Genomic DNA, 18779 nt, shown 5'->3' with positions numbered 1-18779 from the left:
TCACCAGTAAACACAAATAGCCATAGGAAAATATTAAGCAGTCAGTGCTGAAATGAGCTGAGCAGATGATTAAATTCAGCCTACAGTGCTCTGCTCGGTCTTATCATTTCACTTTTTCATTTCACTTATGAGACCTTTAGAATTTAGTGCAGGGTTGGTGTGAGATATTTCAGACCTCCTCTCATTGTTATTGCTTTGCTGTGTCTGATCGGCGCTCTTGCTGTTTCTTAGAGGGAGTTTGATGAGAACGAAGTGGATCCCTACCACGGTCAGCAGGACAAGAGACCTGAGCCTGAGGCCATGGATCTGCCTGACGATCTCAACCTGGACCAGGATGATGAAGCTGGAGACGATGGAGAGGGCGAGTGTGACGGTGAGACCTGAGGCCACTGTCTCCAAACAGAACCAGGAACACTGCTGGAATATTTGAAGTTTTTTTTATATACTTTTTCACCCATTTTTAAGTTAATGAGCATGCAGTAACAGTGGGACAGAGGTCAGAGAGCATTAGAGAGAGGGCTTCTCAGCTTCTCAGCAGCAGGAACAGAGAGACTGGTCAGAACTGAAATGGCAGTTTAATCCATTTAGAAGGAAATCTAACTGCTCCCTCTCTTCATTCACTCTATAGTTCACTCAACCACCTCTCTCTCTCTCTCTCTCTCTCTCTCTCTCCCTCCCTCTCTCTCTCTCTCTCTCTCTCTCTCTCTCTCCCTCTCTCTCTCTTTTTAGTGGTTGCTGTCCAATCGATTGATGCTTAAAAGTGTCAAATTCATAAATCATATCAGAGCTAGACCAAACCCTGATTGTTTAATACCATATGTTATTCCCTCCTGTTTGTTGGAAGCTGCAAGTGGAAGTCTCCTTCATCTGACACCATCAGACTCTTTTCTCAAACAGTGTCAGACAGCCAGTCCTCCTGTCTTGACAGAGTATTGCTCATCAAAAATCTCAAGTTGAGACTGCCCAACCCTGTTAGTTACTGATAGTGAAATTCATCATTTGTAGCAGTTCGAAATTGTTTTTAGAAAATAACAAAGCAGCAAATCCTCTGGAATATTAGCTAGTGGCTGGTGTTTAATCTCCACATATTAATTATCAAAATTGCTCTCAATTAAATGTGTTAATTAATTCGTATTTATTGAGTAATATTTTCAGCCCTAGTGAGTAATCCTGTGTGTAGCACCTGTAACACTGTCTGTGTGCACTTAAATCCTCAGAGGAGAACCCCTTGGACATCAGTGAGAAAGCCATGGACCTGGATGAGGTGGAGGACGGAGAGAAAGACGGAGAGGAGGAGCAGGGAGCAGAGGAGATGCAGGAGGACGAAATGGACCAATCAGGAGAGGAGAAGGATCAGGAGCCCAAGACTGAAGAGGAGGGGGAGGAGGGGGAGGGGGAGGGAGAGAGAGCAGAGGCAGACGAGGAGTCTGCCGAGAAAGACGAAGAGGGAGAGGAGAGGGAGAAAGAGAGAGGACAGGAGGCAGGAAGAGATGAAGACCTTCTGAACGACAAAGGACGTAAACCAGAGGTGTGTATGTGCAGAAACTACTGTACCTACTCGCACATAGTTCTGCTGTATTTCTCTCTTATGACTTGTCGTGCTCACAGGATGAAGAGGAGGAAGGTGGGGGTGAGGATGATGAGCAGCCTGAGTCAGCTGAAAGGAAGGAACATGACACAGACGGTCAGACTGGGGAGCAGAACGTCCAGAGTGATACAGCTGTGGAGCTGGCAGGAGAGGCATCAGAGAGAGACCAAGCTAAAGAGGTACACCTCTAACCATCTCACTCCACACTTCATTCAGCACCAGGGCTGCGACTGAGGTTTTGGTTTTGATGGACCACAACCTCCTGCCAGAAGGGAGTGTCTTGAAAAGTTTGTGACCGGGGTAGGAGGGGTCGGCCATGATCTTTCCTGTCCGCCTCAGGGTCCTGGAGGTGTACAGGTCCTGGAGAGAAGGCAGGGTACAGCCGATCAGCGATCAAAGGAAGATGAATGTTGAATAAAGCACATAAACATGGTGTTAGCTAACTTATAGTTAACATATCTGATTTACAGACTAGCTAGCTACTGTATAAATACATTTTGATTTATTTTTTGCTGGTTAATCTTTAACAACACAGATCAAATCAGTCATATTATAACTGATTTGACTGGGTGTAGTCAGTGGGCTCAGATGCAGTAGTCCTGCTGTAGTGTGCTGGATTTTCTAAATGATCTGTGCACGTGAAGGAGGAATGCACAATGCAGGGTAGAAATTCAACTAAATTTATTTTAAGCAAGGTTATACTGCAAGATGTTTTTCCAACTACATTTAAGTTCACTTGCAGTTTTGCAAATTTCCAGTTTATTCCCATTGAAAGTTTTAAAATTTTTAGAATTTAGAATTTTGCAACCCTGTTCTGCACTTCACCGGTCTGAAGTGCATCACACTTAAACCACAACCCTCAGGATGTGGTTTAAGGTCTGAAAAGGTTTCAGCCAGACCATCTGAGACGCTTCTTAACCATTCTATTGTGCTGTGAATAAGCAGTGTTCTGAGAGGATCACCTCATCCTCCTGCAGAGGATAAAATCCAAACTCTTTTTCCTGTCTGTTAGGAGCATGGGAGTGGGGCAGCTGATGCCAGTCAGTCAGAGGGCCACCAGTCAAAGCTGACAGCAAGAATGGCTGCACAGACACAGACTCAGAGCAAGACTCAGGTACGTCTTATCTGCTGAATCTCTACTTCTGCTTCCCTCTGTTTTTCAATCCATCTTGTCACATTGTTTTTAAAACTGTACTGTTCCAGAGCTTCAAGAGAAAACCAGGCCAGGCGGACAACGAGCGATCTACAGGCGACTACAATGATCACGTCAACAAGCGCCTGCGTACGGTGGAGAGCAGCGAGGACACAGCTGCAGACAGCAGGCAGAGTGACGCCCAGCAAGAGTCAGACCTGTACCAGCACATCAAACAGGGAGAGACAGCCTACGACACTCAGACATATGGTCAGTAATCACATGACAACATTTGAAATAACCCCAGGTCTTTTAAGTGGATGAGTGATGAGTGAATCTGCGTCTCTTTCTCTCTTCAGATGTGGCCACTGCAGACCAGCAAAAAACCGCAGGGCCTCAGCAGGACCAGGAAGAAGATCAGAACGATGGGGATGTCGCCATGGAAACAGAGGACCAGGAAGAAGACCTCCAAGCCGCTGAGGTGCAGGAACTGAAGCCTGAGCAGCTGGACTCTACGAAGGCCTCCCAGAAAGGTGTCAACACATCCGCTCCTGCTGATTTGTTCCAGAATATAACAGTGATTAAACAGACTGGGTTTGGCATGTTACAGATAGTGTTTCAAAATACACCCAGAATTCCTAGTTTTGGTTTCGCGAAACTCGCATGTGCCCTGACTTCTCCTCCTCCTCTTCTCATGCAGGTGTGGACAGTGGAGAGATGGAGGTGCAGAGGCAGGGAGAGGAGGAGGAGCAGGAGAGATGGAAGGACCGTCACCGTCACGGAGAGGAAGAGCAAGCAGAGAGAAGCAGAGAATCCACAATTCACACTGTTCCTGAGCTGCTGCTGGACACCATGCAGGTAGACCACTGCTATAACACAGACAGCTTTCACTCACCCTCACTCTTCTTATTCCTCCTCTGTCTTACACAAACACTCTTGGGTCTTTGCTCAGCTGCTGGCAGACTCTGTTGTTACCCTTAATTTGTGGAGGCAGTAAGAGAGTGGTGACCTAAAAGCCGCGCCTGTGGACATGTGTTTGTTTGCAGAAAGAAGAGAGAGATCCAGAAGAGATGAGGAGGGAGATGGAGCTGCAGCTGGAGGCCTGGCACAAACTGGCTCCAGGGACTCAGGAGGAGGTGAGGCCCGACCCACTGGCTCCTGCTCCACTCCACACAAACACTCAGTGACCTTAGTTCAAGAACACAAACAACTGTACTGTAATCTGCCTGCAAAATACAACATGATGCTTTTCTATTCAGAATACTTTAACCTAAGTTGTATTTTGTGTCAAATATTGCCATGTCATTATCAAATCTAATAATTATTTATCTCAGTAGAATCTCAGTCAAGTAGTTCTTGATGAAGCTAACCATAACCCTTACAGGGACACAATCTGGACTAGATTGCCTGTCATCCAGGGCATGGTAAATCTAAAGGTGCTAAGTCAAAGGCACCTGATCATAGAGAACAGTCTATGGGTCTGAGTAGTGGGGGAGTCCCCAGACAGTTCAGGGAGCTCTGTGGAGCTTCTGCTCACTGCAGTGTATCCTAGAGGTCATTTCCTCAATTAAGTATTCAGTATCACAGTAGTAAATCCTACCTTGTTTACATCCACGTTTGTTAGCAGTCTTCTTTTTCCCCATATGTGTTTAGCACATTATGGCCACCTGTAGGTCAGTGGAATAGCACAAAATTATTGGGGGGAATGTGTGTCCATGTTCAACAAGGACCCACTCAGAAAAACTTTGCTCCATAGTGCTACTAGTGGTCAACAACTCCCTGAGGCTGTATCTGAAGTCACTCTCTGTTACAATGCAGTTACATTTTATTTGCGTGCCTGAACTGTAAGTGTGTAAATCACTATATTGTGACCTCAAAAGTACTATTAATGTCCATTGTGAGAGTTCACATTCAGGTTATTAGTCACCAATGCTGTCATGTGACGGTCATAGAGTCACATGAGTCAATAAATGTCAGTGTCAGTAATGGTATGAAGCCCAGGTTGTAATTTGTGACTCATGTGTTCTTGTTCCAGGAGAGTGCAGCGGCCTCCATGTGGCATCAGTACCAGACTCTGACCTCCGCTCTCTCTCAGCAGCTGTGTGAGCAGCTCCGCCTCATCCTGGAGCCCACACAGGCTACCAAACTCAAGTCAGTACCAACACGCTCAAAACACCATGACAGCTGCAGTGGAAAGATGGAGGCTGGAGTTTACAGTGGCGTCAGAGAGTATTCACCCTGTCACTTGTTGAACAGTGATGCTGAGACGGTCGTCCTTCCAGCAGCTTCTCCATCTCTGCAGAGGACATTTAGAAATGCTTTTAGAGCCTTGATCTGATCTATGCAGAGCTCTACAGAGAGTTCCCCAGACTCCATGGTTTGGTTTCTGTCCTGACGTGTGTATGCCTTCTACAACACAATAGAAAAGGAAAAGGAAAGGGGTCTGAATACTTTCTGAAGCCACTGTATGTAGAGTAGTGAGTCATACGAGTTGTTACAGTGAACTATGAGTTATTGTTCCTCCTCTGTGCTGAAACATAGAGGGAGAGTAAGTTAAGCTAATGTTTGGTGGTGTTGCACTGCTCCACAGAGGTGATTACCGCACAGGGAAGCGTCTCAACATGAGGAAGGTGATCCCCTACATCGCCAGTCAGTTCCGGAAAGACAAGATCTGGCTGAGGAGGACCAAGCCCAGCAAGAGAGAGTACCACATCTGTCTGGCTGTGGATGATTCCTCCAGCATGGTGGACAACCACTCCAAACAGGTAAGAGGGGAGACCCTGTCTTGGAACCAAGGTCCCTGGTCACTGGAACAAAATTCTAAGTATTCAGTTTTGTTCAGTTGTTCAAAAATATCTTCTTATCGGTGGTCAAAAATCATCAGACGGAGTCAGTGCTCAAGGCAGCAGAGTCTTTAATGCTGGCAGAAAAGAGCTTGAGAGCTGTTCAAAGTGTACACAGGTTACACCAGAAGCACTCTGATCAATACTGACTTCTGTTAATGCTGAATATGACTTACTGCTGTCTGGTCTCTTTCCTCCTGTGTTTATGGTGCAGCTGGCGTTTGAATCACTGTCAGTGATCATCAATGCTCTCACTCTGCTGGAGGTCGGACAGGTGTCTGTGTGCAGGTAAGATGCTGTTCTTGTTTTAAGTTGATTTGCACAATGGTGATGCACAAATAGAAAGTGATGTAGTGGTGCAAGAAAAGACAAACATATGAAGAAATATGGAGCCATGTAACAAACATCAACTGAAACATACAGTTTGTGATACACACGCTGTACATGTATTGGATGGGAAGCTAACATGCTTAATGTCTGCTCATGTGTCCAGCTTTGGTGAGCAGGTGCAGCTGCTCCACCCCTTCCAGCAGCAGTTCAATGACGAGTCAGGGGCTCGGATACTCAGACTCTGTCAGTTCCAGCAGAAGAAGACCAGAATAGCACAGGTGGGAATCATCCATCCTCTGTTCTTGTTCAGGTTTACTATAATCAGAGTGCTCCATTATAGACATTATAACAAATCATGTGTCATGTCCTGACACCTGGAGAAAATCCAGGTTTAGTGAGTTTTGGTTAGTTTAAGACGTCTCCTGTGTGGTTCCATTTACAGATGAAATAAGAGTCAGTCATTTTTCTCTTCTAAGAAATCCAGCCACTAGGTGGCGTACTGTGGGTTGACATTTTTGTGTGAGTTAGAAATGGGATGTCTCCATGGTTTCTCCAGGTGTTACTGTTAGATAACCATTTTGTAAATGTATATAGCAGTGCTCTAACCCAAGTGTACAGAATGTTTTAATTTACTCGCCCCTTAGTCACACAGGATTCTGATTTTTTTTTTTTTTTTTTTTTTTTTTTTTTTTAATGAAGAGGAGTGCTTATGAAAGTCTAAACCTTTTAATGTTACAGATGAAGACAAGGAAAAAGCAAACTATCATATCAACCACAGTTCTGTATGTGATGAGACATTTGAAATATAATCACTTTTTCTTTTTCTTATTTTTTTAATGTAAATGAATTGTTGTGTGTGCTCTGGTGTGACTGACTCCCTTTTCATCTCCTCTCTAGTTTTTGGAGACCTCAACCAAAATGTTTCTAGCAGCTCGACAGCAGATTCCAGGATCTATAAACTCAGGTAATGACTCATTGTATATATTGATTTATTTTGCTGGAAGACTGCTGTGACTGTACCAGCTCATGGTACTGAACATTTGCTGTGCTATAAGACCTCTGTGCTGTTTGCAAGCAAATCAGAGCAAAAGCCATTTCAGCTCCAAACGCATGAATTGACTGGAGAGACTGTAAAGCACCCGTCTGTTCTTTACACTGTAGAGCTTGGTGTTATTACAGTACCAAAGTTTAGACAGCAATATTGGTTCAGTTATTGATATCTTACTTTGCTGAATATCAGAATATCAAAAATATCAGTATAAGTGCTGATGATCAATGATCAGGCTGAATCAGGTTCCATTACAAATATCTTGTTGGTTGATAAATGTTTTAGTACTTGCCAGTTAGTGTGGCTGCTTGAAAAGAATCTGATTTCCATTAAACAAACCTCTGGTGTGACACAGAGAGAGACAAGGAAGTCCCAGGATCAGAGACATGTGCTCCAAGAAAAAACACATCATTGTTAAAGCCATAAAAACCTCGGTGGAGCTAACACTTCCTTCCTTGTATTACCACTGTACCGATTTTTTTTTTTTTTTTTCCAATTCAGTATGTATTCAGGTACGTCACATTGCTCAGTCCCACAGTCCTAAATATCCCAATGTCTCCAAAGTCAAGGCTGAAATGTGTATTGGACACTGCCCTCCCCCTCAGTGGTCTTATACCTCATATTTTTGAGTATGGAGTATTTTAAAGATCCCGCTAGCTGATTCAGTCCTCCTTCATATCCACTGTTCAAAAGCCACATTCTTGAAAAATATGGTCATTTACAAGACGAGACTTACAATAGACATCAATGTGCTACAGAAGACTTGGCTCAGATATTCTGGTCCTGTCTTTATCTATCCACCTACAAGGATTTTTCAACATGTCTCCAAATCCACAGGCAGAAACTTTATACAAAACATTTGGACGGCTATTTTTTAGGTTCCAATTAATGTTCAACCATAATCACTGCACATTAAATTAAAGAATATGACAGCATTTGCATCATTATTGGCAAGAGAAAGAATTTTATTAAAGCACAGACTTCTTGTTGGACCACACGAGAACATGACAGGAATCTGCATCACACAGAGCTCCAGCACATCTATGTGCTCCATCCTTTCTTGTGCAGTCCAGAGCCCTCTCACTGCTCTGTGCCGCCACACTGCCCCCCATCCCGAGGGTCAAGTATCAGTCAACGCCACCTTGTGTTGTGAGGGGGGGGTCGAACCCAATGAGATGAGATGCCCTGAGAAACACCGCGTCTCTCCATGGCCCCAACGCAAGGAAGCATTGCCTAGACACCCTGACTCTGGCAGCCTGCTCCTCCAACATGAGCCTCTGCCCTGCCAAAATCCCAAGGCAAAATTAATAAAATGAAATATTTTATTATTTATTTATTATTCAACTCATTTATGTGCACTCATTTCATTTGAGCTCAGTGTGAGAATCTTGTGTCTCGTGTGTGGTCGTGTTTCTCTCCTCTCCTGTGTGCCTGTATCTGGACACAGAGCAGAGTCGCTGCGTTAAGTGCAGCAAAAGCTCCTACAGGTGTTAGAAGTCTCTGCAGAATCATACATGGACAGACGTCGACCCCAAACGTCTGAAAGTCGGACCAGAATGTCAGTGTTTTTAAATTTTAGATATATTTTTTAACACATGCGATCTTGCAGTGGTGGCCCTGCTGCTGATGAGGAGCTAGCTGTAGTCCTGCAACCTACAAGCGTGTTCATATTTTTGTTGCATTGCCGTTGTACTTTGTGGACAGCTGGGTCCATCTCATCTCATCCAAGCCTTTTGGCCATTTTTGTCACAGTTTTTCTCGGTGGTGCCGATGTAATTGCCAGCTATATAGAAAGATTAGATCCCCATTCTTAGTCGTGCCTACTCAGCTCTGATTGGTCAGTTGTTTCTCCAACCAGGGACCCAGCTGTGAGTGAGGACAGGGAGCCATGCTAGTTTCACTGACCTCCAGTGATTGAACTTCTCCCATTGCCTCTGTGATGTAGAAGTGTACTCTGTGACATCACTGTTAGTTGTGGAAAATTTGGTTCATGCAAACAAAACTGTCTACATGATGAGCTGTGTCATTTTATTACTGTTCCTCTCTGACCTCTGACCTCCCTCCACAGACACGGCCCAGCTGCTGGTCATTGTGTCTGACGGCAGGGGGCTCTTCCTGGAGGGGAAGGAGCGGGTGACGGCAGCTGTGCGGGCAGCACGCAGCGCAAACGTGTTTGTCATCTTTGTGGTACTCGACAATCCCAACTCGCGGGTAAGAAAAGCAGAATTTGACCGTTTCATTTTCTTCATTTCTGTACACAAAGTGTAACTAAACTCTGGCCCTGTGTTGTAGGACTCCATCCTTGACATCAAGGTGCCCATATTCAAAGGGCCGGGAGAACTCCCAGAGATCCGCTCCTACATGGAAGAGTTCCCCTTCCCCTTCTACGTCATCCTGCGAGATGTCAACACCCTGCCAGAGACCCTGAGCGACGCACTCAGGCAGTGGTTTGAACTTGTCACGGCAGCCGACCAGTAGACCAATGAGAAGCCATCTTTCACAGGGAAGAAGAAGTGGGCAGCAACCAACTGCACAACACCACTCTGCTGCTAGCTTCTCAGTCAGAACTGAAGAAGAAAAAAAAAAAAAAAAGCCGGATTTGCCGCTGTACATGTGCCTTTATTTTCTTATTTTTACTGTAGATTTTAGTAGAGTTTAATAGCAACCTTTGCTGTTTTATCTTTGTTATCAGGGGATCTCTCTGTTTCTTTTGTAATGTAACGAGGATTGCTTTTGCTTGCACGTCTCAGATGAAATGATAAAAAGAAAAATGTGATTTCATTGCGTGTGAACCACCTCAGTGAAGAGTCGGTAAATACCTCTGTCCACCTTGTACAATACTCCCTAACTCTGTTTGTTTGTTTGTTTGTGTGGATGTTCTAGTCAGTGCTACGAAGATCATCAAATCATTCACCTTCAATGTGAACACATCAACAGATGTACAGAGCTGTGTTTTGTGTAAAAGAACGTCATGACCTAATAGTAGCATGTTGGTGTGGTCATGACTGACATTCGGAGGAACTCAAAAATGTGCCTTGGAGAGGAAAACAGTATTGCATTTCACTTCACGCCGGAATCAGCTGTTGGGGTGATGGATCAGAGGCTTTGTCAAGATTTTTAGAAGTTCAGATCTCATGTACTTTGAAGCACAGGGACTGCAGGTCCCAGTTTTGAATAAATGCCCCAGTATTACCAGTTTTTGTGGTTAAAAGACAACATATCTACTGTGCTGATCTTCCATCCATACTGTGTGACTTCTGCTGCTTCACTGTGTCTGTGAGGAGTAGGTGTTGATGAAATGTCTTTTATCACCTGTGTTTTGTAACGTGGACATACATTTAAAAAAAAACACACACACACACAGATATTGGTCATATTTAAGAGATTGTTTCTTCATTGCATCCATCTGTTAAACCATGACATGAATGATCCTGACAATAAACCGTTTACAAGGCTGCTCTGTCTGTGCCTGTGCTCGCAGAAACTTGTACTACAGACATTTGACAATCCCTGAACTATCCTATGTTTTGAATATGTTGCATTTAGACAGTATGTGTGTGTTTGTGTAGATAGAGAGAGAACATTCATCATGACAGTCAGCCTTCAAGATCCTGGACCTTGTAAAAGTTGTATTATTATTATTTATTATTATTATATATTATTATCTCTACCATCCGTGCTGAAAACTGCTAAAATGGCTGCCGTGAAAGGGGTCTTCAAGTTTTACCAGCGATTTCCGCAGGCTGCTATCCTCCTCCTCTCCACCAGGGGGAGATAAACCAATCAGCGTGTATTAGCGGCATCACAACATCCGCCTGCTGCATCAAATATGGCGATTTCAAGGATACCACCCGCGGCTCTGTCTTTGAAACAGGTAAGTTCTTGCAGCAGTAGAAGAGGACATTTGTTCCTATGTAAAAGCTGAACTGGTGGACAGACTGTAGGAGCTGTATCTGTATCATGCTGGCCGCCACAGCGTGAGAGGTTGTTTTTCAGCTGTTTTTAAGATCCAGGGCAGAGCTGTGTTTCATGTGAAGCAGCCAGCTCTCTGAGTCAGGCTGCTGGCAGCGGGAGAACTGATCAGGTTCTCGGTTCAGGGTTGACTTGATAATGCGAGACCATTAAGATAACGTTAATTTGAACATTAATAACTGTTCCGTTGTGGTGAGCCTGTGTCCACTGCAGCCTCAGATGTCTGTACCTGTCTGACGGTAGTGGAACCTGATGTGGTCCGACATTGTTGTAGTCCATCTGCCTCCAAGATGGAGGTGTTGTTCTTCTGTTCTGTTCACCACAGTTGTAAAGAGTAGTTATCTGAGTTACTGTAGCTCCACCCAGTCTGACCATGACCTCTGACCTCTCTCACTTAACTGAATGTTTTTTGTTTTTGGCTCCATTCTGAGTAAAGGCTGTTTTTGATCTGCAGGATTTTATACATCACACTGCTGCTATTGATTGTCTGATTGGAGAATTACATGAATAAGCAGGTCTGAGTGTGGATATTAAAAAAAAAAACGTCAAAACACGACAAATCTTTAATTTGCTTTTATGAAGATAAATAATGGAAGTATATGTCTATTAATGGATATGTGATGTGTATGTGTGTAGACCTCCAGGTAAAGGCTGGTGGGTTTGTATTTATCTTTGCTAACTGCAGTAACTCAGGCTTAATTTCAGACACCTCCCTCCAGACTGTTGGGAGAGTTTGTTTCCAGGCTTAATGTCAGTCTCACCAGCTGTTTTCTACCTGAGACAGACTGTGCTTGATATGAAACCACTCCCAGGAATCCTGGTCTTATCATTTAAACCCCTCACTGTCAGAAACACAGTGTTCCTCCCATCATAGAAGGATGTGTCTAAACTGCTGAGTTGTTCTCAGTTCTTACAGAGGCAGAGGGTGTTGGGGATTTACAGAAACATGCTGAGGACCATACGACAGGTACCAGACGAGGCAGACAGGAAGTACCTCGCAGACTGGGCGAGAGCCGAGTTCAAGAGGAATAAGGACGCCACAAACCAGGTACAGAGATGGGAAGACTGTGTTTTTCTTTCTATCACATAGCCAGGTCATTTACTGTCCCATTGTCCTGCCATGACAGTAAAGAACTCACATCAGACATCAGAGTCAAACCCAAGCAATGAGGAGGGAGGAACTGTGAGAGCTCAGAGACAGGATCGTGTAGAGGCACAGATCTGAGGAAGACTGCACAATATTAAATGTGTTTATTAGAATATGATAAGTATTGTCAGCTGTGAGACTGTATACAGGTGTGTGTCTTTCCAAATCATATCCATATTCATGTGGATGAATAACGCTGTATAAATCGCTGCTGATGATGTTCCTCTCATTATTCTTTCAGGACGCCATTCGTATGATGATCACACAAGCTAACAACCATCTGGAGGAGCTGCAGAAGTCTCTGGCGTTGGCCAGAAGTTAATCGCTCCGAGCTGCTGGGAATCCCCACTGCGGACTCAGCTGGACTGGTTTTCAATAAAGACCACATGACGGTCTTCATTGAGAAGAGTGCTGAGGAAAGCCCTCACTGTTGTCGTCAGGGGATGGATGGATGCTATCGATCTGCAGGTACCATGATCCTGCGGCACGGTAGAGACAGTTTGTTTCCATCACCTGTGATGAACCTGAGCGGCTGACTGAACACTGATGATATTATAGGTATTAAAAAGACGAAACTACAGGCACATTAAGAACAATCTTTTTTTAATACAAAATATGTTTTCTGGCATCATCATACAGAGTGCATTATTCATATCCACAGAGTTCATGTCAAACTAACCCACATATTAGAGCAGACAGTCACTACATCACATGTACAGCAGACAGTAATACTGCAACACAACTCTGAGCTTTCTTCATGCACCACACTGTGACTGAATTCACCTCTAATGTCAGGACTGTCCTGCCTGGCAGGGGGCATTCTGGGAGACCAGATTATAGGTAGTCAGATTGAAAGGTTTCGACACACGTCACAGCACCAGCTGGAATTTTTACATTAGCAACTTTTTAGCTTGAAGTGAAAGAAGCTCACAGGTTTGTCACGTCAGCGGAGTGTGCTGTAGCAACTGAACAAAAACACACTCTCACAGTGTTTCATTATTATCAGTTCAAGTCGTCCCTTTTTGCAGTCACATTAATGTCGAGAGGATTTTGAATTTTTTAAATAAAGAAATGCAGAGGTACATCTTAAACGCTCCATTTGTCCCCCCCCCAGAGGCCGGATACTGAACTAGTCTGACCCAGGCTAAGCCAGTCTGACCTAGTCATCGTGGGTGGACCACTGTTTGCACTTCTTCTTAATTCAAAAGTCATCTTAAATTTGATTCATGTTAATACAACAGAGGACATTTGTGTGTGTATGTGTATGGGGGCTGCATAGCTGCATTACCAGTCAGAATGCCCATCCTAATCAGACTAAAACAAACAAACTGTGTTCGTCAGACTCCAGCCTCCATACAAACCACAACATGCTGCAAAAACAAATATTGATATTTCAACAAACCTTCACTGTGTTTTTTGTAATCCGGTCAGTTCAGCTACATTTTCATAAATAAGCAGTAGGTTGTTTCCTTTACAGTCAAACAGCTGATTCCAGCATCCAGACACCAACAACGAGCTTATTCTACTGTCATTCCTTCAGCTTCACTGTGATCCAATGAGCATCCACCGTGCACTTTCTTTTCTTCAAATCTGTGTGTGTGTGTGTGTGTGTGTGTGTGTGTGTGTGTGTGTGTGTGTGTGTGTGTGTGTGTGTGCTGTTGATGGTGTCTGATGTGATGGATCTATCTCATAAATGGCACATTAGATCAGTCTTTTAACATCTAGCTTTACATTTACTGGTTTGTTAACGACACAGTGAACAAGAGCTGCCTCTATTTCTACACGTATGTACACATCTCACCACATCAGCTCACTGCTCCCACGGAGACTGATGGGACAGGATCTGGATGTGGAACTTTTTAAGTCCATCAGTGAACTGAGACATGAGCCATATTCCGTTATGACACCACGCAGTGGATCCAGGCCCCACAGCACTGGCTGACTCAGTGATGTACTCGGTACAGCTGTGGTGGTCCAGGAAGAGACCATGTGACAGTCCAGATTTGTGTCAGGTCCTGGCTGTGGTATGTTTCTGTGTCAGCAGTCGTCATGTTTGTTAGTCCTGAGCATGCGCAGCTCGTCCTCCAGATAAGCGATCCTTTCGATCAGGGCGGCTCTGTCGGCCTGGGCCCTCAGATCGGCCTGCCAGCGCGCCTCCTGCACCTTCCTCTCATACCAGCGCTCCATCTGCGTCGACACCGCCTCAAAGAAGTACTGAGTCACCTCAATGGCGTGCATGTTTTCCCTCTCCTGTGCAAAGGAGGGCTCAGCGGGCTGGTCTCCAAATACCTCCAGAATCCTGACCCCTGTGTCCCCTCTGGCATTAGTCCTGGCCTGGGGACGCTTTTTATGGTGCTTCCCTCTGTCCCAGCCTCGCTCCCTGCCTCTGAGGCCAGCTTCAGTCCTGCTGCGGCGCTCTGTGGCTGGAGACAGGCTGCCGGCCCTGTGGCCCCCGCCACCACTTGCGCTGACCTCCCCCATGTCGACATCCTGCGGGTCCTGGTTCTTCCTCTGGCTGTCAGCACTGATCACTGGACGCTCCTTGGGCCGAACCACCTGGACCGATGGCAGCGGCCTCCTAGCCGCCGCAGGAGAGGTGACGTCAGTGTTATGTGCCTTCTCACCATCTGTTGGATGTTAAAAAGAGATTCAGTGAGCACATTCACTGAACAGCATTAGTCATGGCATCCTGCCAATTAGCACGCAGAATAACTCCTAACACCTGAGTGATGGTGGTGTTCTCTAGCAGCAGTTATTCCTACCAGAGTCCGATCAAAGAATCCATAAGCCTTCATCCACTGCAGAGTAAAAACTGTTGTGGTCTCACAGGGAGTAAGGTTAGTTACTTAAGTTCTTGTTTCTTTGATATTATTCTAAATGTCATAGTTGTTACTGTAAAGCAGTCTGTAACTCTGTGTCTAAACAGTGCTATATAAATAAAGTTCATTATTATCAATTCATAATAAAGAATAAGTCAAGTCTTCAGCTGAAGAAAATGTATCTAGATGTAACTTGTATTTAACTGAGGATTGAGGACCAGTAAACATTTAGGACTGTGTGTGTGTGGAGAATGAGAATGTTGGTTGGGGCTGTACCTGGAGAGCTCTCCACATGGACCACAAAGTAGTGGTTGGCTGACCCCCCCTCTGCCACACCAGGTTCCCCGCAGCTGAAGTCCAGGAGCGTAGGACTGTTGTGGAGCTCGTGTGCGGCGGGCAGCGCGGCGACGCCGGCTCCGTCGTCGGCTTCATTCAGGCCCTCGGCCGCAGAGGAGGAGCGCTGCAGCTTGGTGCCGCTGGGCTCTCCTGTGAAGCGGACCTCCATGTTCTGCAGTTTGGACAGACACCAGCTCTTCAGTTCACTGACCAGAGACGCCTGCTTAAAGAGCACAGAGGACACGACAGCACTGGATGTTACATTCACTGCCAGGAACATTAAAGTACAGTACATGTCTTATTTGTTGCACATAAAAAATCAGAGGCTGCACTGATCAAAATTTCAAGTTTCACACATGGAGCTCAGTGTTCAGGTCCAGTCTGGGCTCTGCATCAGTCAGCAGCTGTTACCAGAGAAGCAGCTCTGATACACTGCCTGCCTGACAGATGTGTTTCTCAGGAGTTGGTAGAGACCAAAGCAGAGCTCAGAGAGAGGGAGCACTGGACCCAGAGTCAACAGGTCTGTCTCACAGTGAATAGTAATGTTGCTTTAAGTCTGCTGGATGGATGGATGATCGTGTTCTCAGAACACTGTGTTGTCTCTGGGTGACCAAAACAAATCAAATTAAAGCTGCGAGCAGCGTTGAACGGGCCCTCGCACCCGGCGCCCGTCGGGGGAGCGGCGACCGCGGGACCCCGGCAACCGCGGGGTCAACGCAGGTCGCAGGGCACACGCTGGCGTAACAGTTCACACTTACGAGATGTAAAAATTTTAAATAAAAGCTTTTACGCTAATTATTTTCTGTGATAATATTTTTCAGAGCTCATCATCTGTGACAGCTCTTGGCTCTCTTGACTGTAACCTCCCTGTGGCAGCTTCTCACAGACTCAATCAACTCCTCTTCCCCTCCCCCCTCAAACACAAACACAAACACACACACACACACACACACACACACACACACACACAGATACCCCCTCCCAAAAGGAGATAAAACTCAGTTTTAACTTGAGTTTAAAAGCTTTGAGCTTTGAGCAAAAGCATTTTTTTAAGTTCTGTTATTGGGTGCATATATAAATCATTTATGCTTAAACAAGGCTTATAATGAAGTTATTTGAACAGTGAATATCTCATCTGCCTAAAGTCAGGGCGAAGCCACTAACCAGCTGTAGGGATGGGTATCATTAGGATTTTATCTTTATCCATACAGACCCCTATCAGTCCAGCTCAGACTGTTACTGGTTTAAGAGAGTGAAGTTTATAGCAATTTGCAAAATTTGGAGATTAGTGACAAACTAACCAGTTAGACTACATACAGACAAGCTTTCATTTTAGCTGTTAGTAACAGTTTGCCATGAGCTTAACCAGCGTGCTGTGCTTCCTGTTAAACATGTTATGAGACTGTGGACAAGGCTGAAAATATTACTTTACTAACTACTTGCCGAACAGGCGCTTTGACAAAGAAAAGGTAAAGGCCAGCAGCTTTTACTTTTCAATGCACTTGTCGTCAACTTGAGTGGCTTATATTCAGCTGGTTCACCTCGACGCCCGTGGACCTAGTGCACTTTTCCTGTCGCCGTACACTGAGTAACACGAAAAAATCAGCTGACCCCGTGTGAAATTTCCTAACTGATCAAAACCAAACTGTAAAGACAGCATCAATCCACGCTCAGCTTTGGTCAAGGGGAGACATATGGGAGAAGATGAGTAGAGAGATGGAAAGAAACAGAAAGGGTGATGGAGAAAGATTACATGAATTCAAAATAACCTACAATTCCTTAAAATTAATTTGAAGCCAGTTTAATTTTTTGAGCCAGCTTTGACATCTGCAGATATGAGTTTCTGAAGAGGGGCCTGCTGAGGTTAGATGTGCTGAATAATATCCATTTTCATATCAGAAAAAACACTGCATTAAACATTGTCTTAGCTCACTGAGCTGAGGTCAACAGGTAATATAACCAACCTGTGAGGTGGCTCACCCCCGTAAGATAAACACATAAATGATCCCTGATAGAACCGATAATTAAAGGCACATCAGTGACAGGGAATGCTATTAAAACTAAACTATAAACTGGTGACATTAACTGCAAAAGAAGATTTTTATTGATACATTTCAGGTAGAATTTAGTTTTCAATAAGGAAAATGCTGTAAGAAACCTGAATTTGTTGCAACAAATTTAAAATAAAAGCTTTTATGCTAATTATTTTCTGTGATAATATTTTTCAGAACTCATCATCTGTGACAGCTCATGGCTCTCTTGACTGTAACCTCCCTGTGGCAGCTTCTCACAGACTCAATCAACTCCTCTTCCCCTCCCCCCTCAAACACACACACACAGACACACACACACAGAGACCCCCTTCCAAAAACCCATCAAAGAGTAATACAATGGCTCCATCTGTAGGATAAAGTAGAGAGTCGCAACAGGAAGTTACCCCAAAATCTGAGGTTTCAAACAGGAAGTTGGGTTTCCGAACTTTGACGGGCCAGAACCGGCACACGCTTCGACCCAAACTCACAATTTTCGGAGCCAGTCTTCCAAAAATTGTCAAGGAGGGGCTGACAACATTTGAAGTGAATCTGGTCACCCGTCTAGAAACTGGACATCACACTATAAAATATGTCATTTCCTGCTATAAATAGGTGGCGCTACAACAATTGTATGAATATTGACATATGGATGTGTGCAGATAGGTACCATTAACAATCCTGTAAAGTTTGATGCAGTTTGGACAAAGTATGGCCGAAATATAGCAAAAATAAAGCAACTTCCTGTTTCGTGGCGAGTAATCGAACTTTGAGGGGCCATAACTTCCACGCCCTTCAACAAAAACTCAAAATCTGCCGCAATTTAACATCGTCTATGTCTTAAGAACATACTATTAAGTTTTGAAGTCAATCGGATAATGCGTCTAGGACTAGTTCGCGTTCAAGCGACCCCTGGAAATGGCCAAAAACACACAATTTTTTCACCTTCCGGTCAAAATAAAAATACTTTCTGTTGGGTTTAGAATATGGCTCCAAGAGACTTTTTGGTGCGTCATGGGATGTTACATATGTGTGCAGATTTTCAGATTTTTAGGCGCAACGGGCTTGAGGGGCTGTTCCGTTTAAAAATGTAGGTGGCGCTACCGAGGGCATTTTACCACGCCCATGCTCAAGACCCCTAAATTATTAAATTTTTCGCCGTGCCTGACGCGTCTGCAAATTTTGGTAAGTTTTCACACATGTTAAGGCCCTCAAAAAGCCGATCTAAGAGGCGGAAAAAGAAGAAAAAAATAAATAATAATAATAATAATAATAATAATAATAATAATAAACAGACCGAAACAAGAGGGTCCTTGCAACTCGTTGCATGGCCCCGTTGGGCCCGCAACTCGTTGCTCGGGCCCTAATAATAATAATAATAATAATAATAAACAGACCGAAAACAAGAGGGTCCTTGCAACTCGTTGCATGCCCCGTTGGGCCCACGCAACTCGTTGCTCGGGCCCTAATAATAATAAATAATAATAAACAGACCGAAAACAAGAGGGTCCTTGCAACTCGTTGCATGGCCCGT

At 44.5% G+C, this 18779-nt stretch overlaps 3 protein-coding genes across 9 annotated transcripts in view; 2 read left to right on the top strand and 1 right to left on the bottom strand.

The window, feature by feature from the left end:
- LOC108899283 (midasin) overlaps positions 1–10397 on the top strand; it is a 66207-nt gene extending 55810 nt beyond the window's left edge. The window contains 15 exon segments of the mRNA XM_018699658.2: positions 232–373; positions 1218–1528; positions 1609–1767; positions 2601–2702; positions 2792–2990; positions 3080–3253; positions 3421–3578; positions 3767–3856; positions 4756–4871; positions 5311–5485; positions 5778–5851; positions 6057–6171; positions 6791–6857; positions 9010–9152; positions 9234–10397. Of these exon segments, the coding sequence (XP_018555174.1) occupies positions 232–373; positions 1218–1528; positions 1609–1767; positions 2601–2702; positions 2792–2990; positions 3080–3253; positions 3421–3578; positions 3767–3856; positions 4756–4871; positions 5311–5485; positions 5778–5851; positions 6057–6171; positions 6791–6857; positions 9010–9152; positions 9234–9419 (2211 nt within the window). The 3' untranslated portion in view covers positions 9420–10397.
- A 328-nt stretch (positions 10398–10725) lies between these two features.
- Positions 10726–18779, top strand: part of LOC108899282 (LYR motif-containing protein 2) — a 21629-nt gene continuing 13575 nt past the window's right edge. The window contains exons 1-3 of one of the 2 annotated variants that reach the window (XR_007813636.1): positions 10726–10815; positions 11821–11961; positions 12302–12618. Coding sequence is in view for 1 of the 2 variants with exons in the window: in XM_018699657.2 (XP_018555173.1) it covers positions 10771–10815; positions 11821–11961; positions 12302–12382 (267 nt within the window). In the remaining variant the exon portion in view is untranslated. Of the gene's footprint in view, positions 10816–11820; positions 11962–12301; positions 13143–18779 lie in introns of those variants that run through there. The other variant, XM_018699657.2, reaches the window with a different exon arrangement.
- ankrd6b (ankyrin repeat domain 6b) overlaps positions 12647–18779 on the bottom strand; it is a 58367-nt gene continuing 52234 nt past the window's right edge. For 4 of the 6 annotated variants that reach the window (XM_051072052.1, XM_051072051.1, XM_051072053.1 and 1 more), the window contains 2 exons: positions 15156–15438; positions 12647–14687 (listed from right to left, as the gene is read on the bottom strand). In XM_051072052.1, the coding sequence (XP_050928009.1) occupies positions 14098–14687; positions 15156–15438 (873 nt within the window). In that variant the 3' untranslated portion in view covers positions 12647–14097. The remainder of the gene's footprint in view (positions 14688–15155; positions 15439–18779) is intronic. The other 2 variants (XM_051072050.1, XM_051072049.1) reach the window with 2 other exon arrangements.

The sequence above is a fragment of the Lates calcarifer genome, linkage group LG7_1, assembly GCF_001640805.2.
Source record: "Lates calcarifer isolate ASB-BC8 linkage group LG7_1, TLL_Latcal_v3, whole genome shotgun sequence".
NCBI classification, from domain to species: Eukaryota; Metazoa; Chordata; class Actinopteri; family Centropomidae; genus Lates; species Lates calcarifer.
Note: the sequence above shows the minus strand (reverse complement) of the source record. Positions and strands in the feature narration are given on the sequence as shown.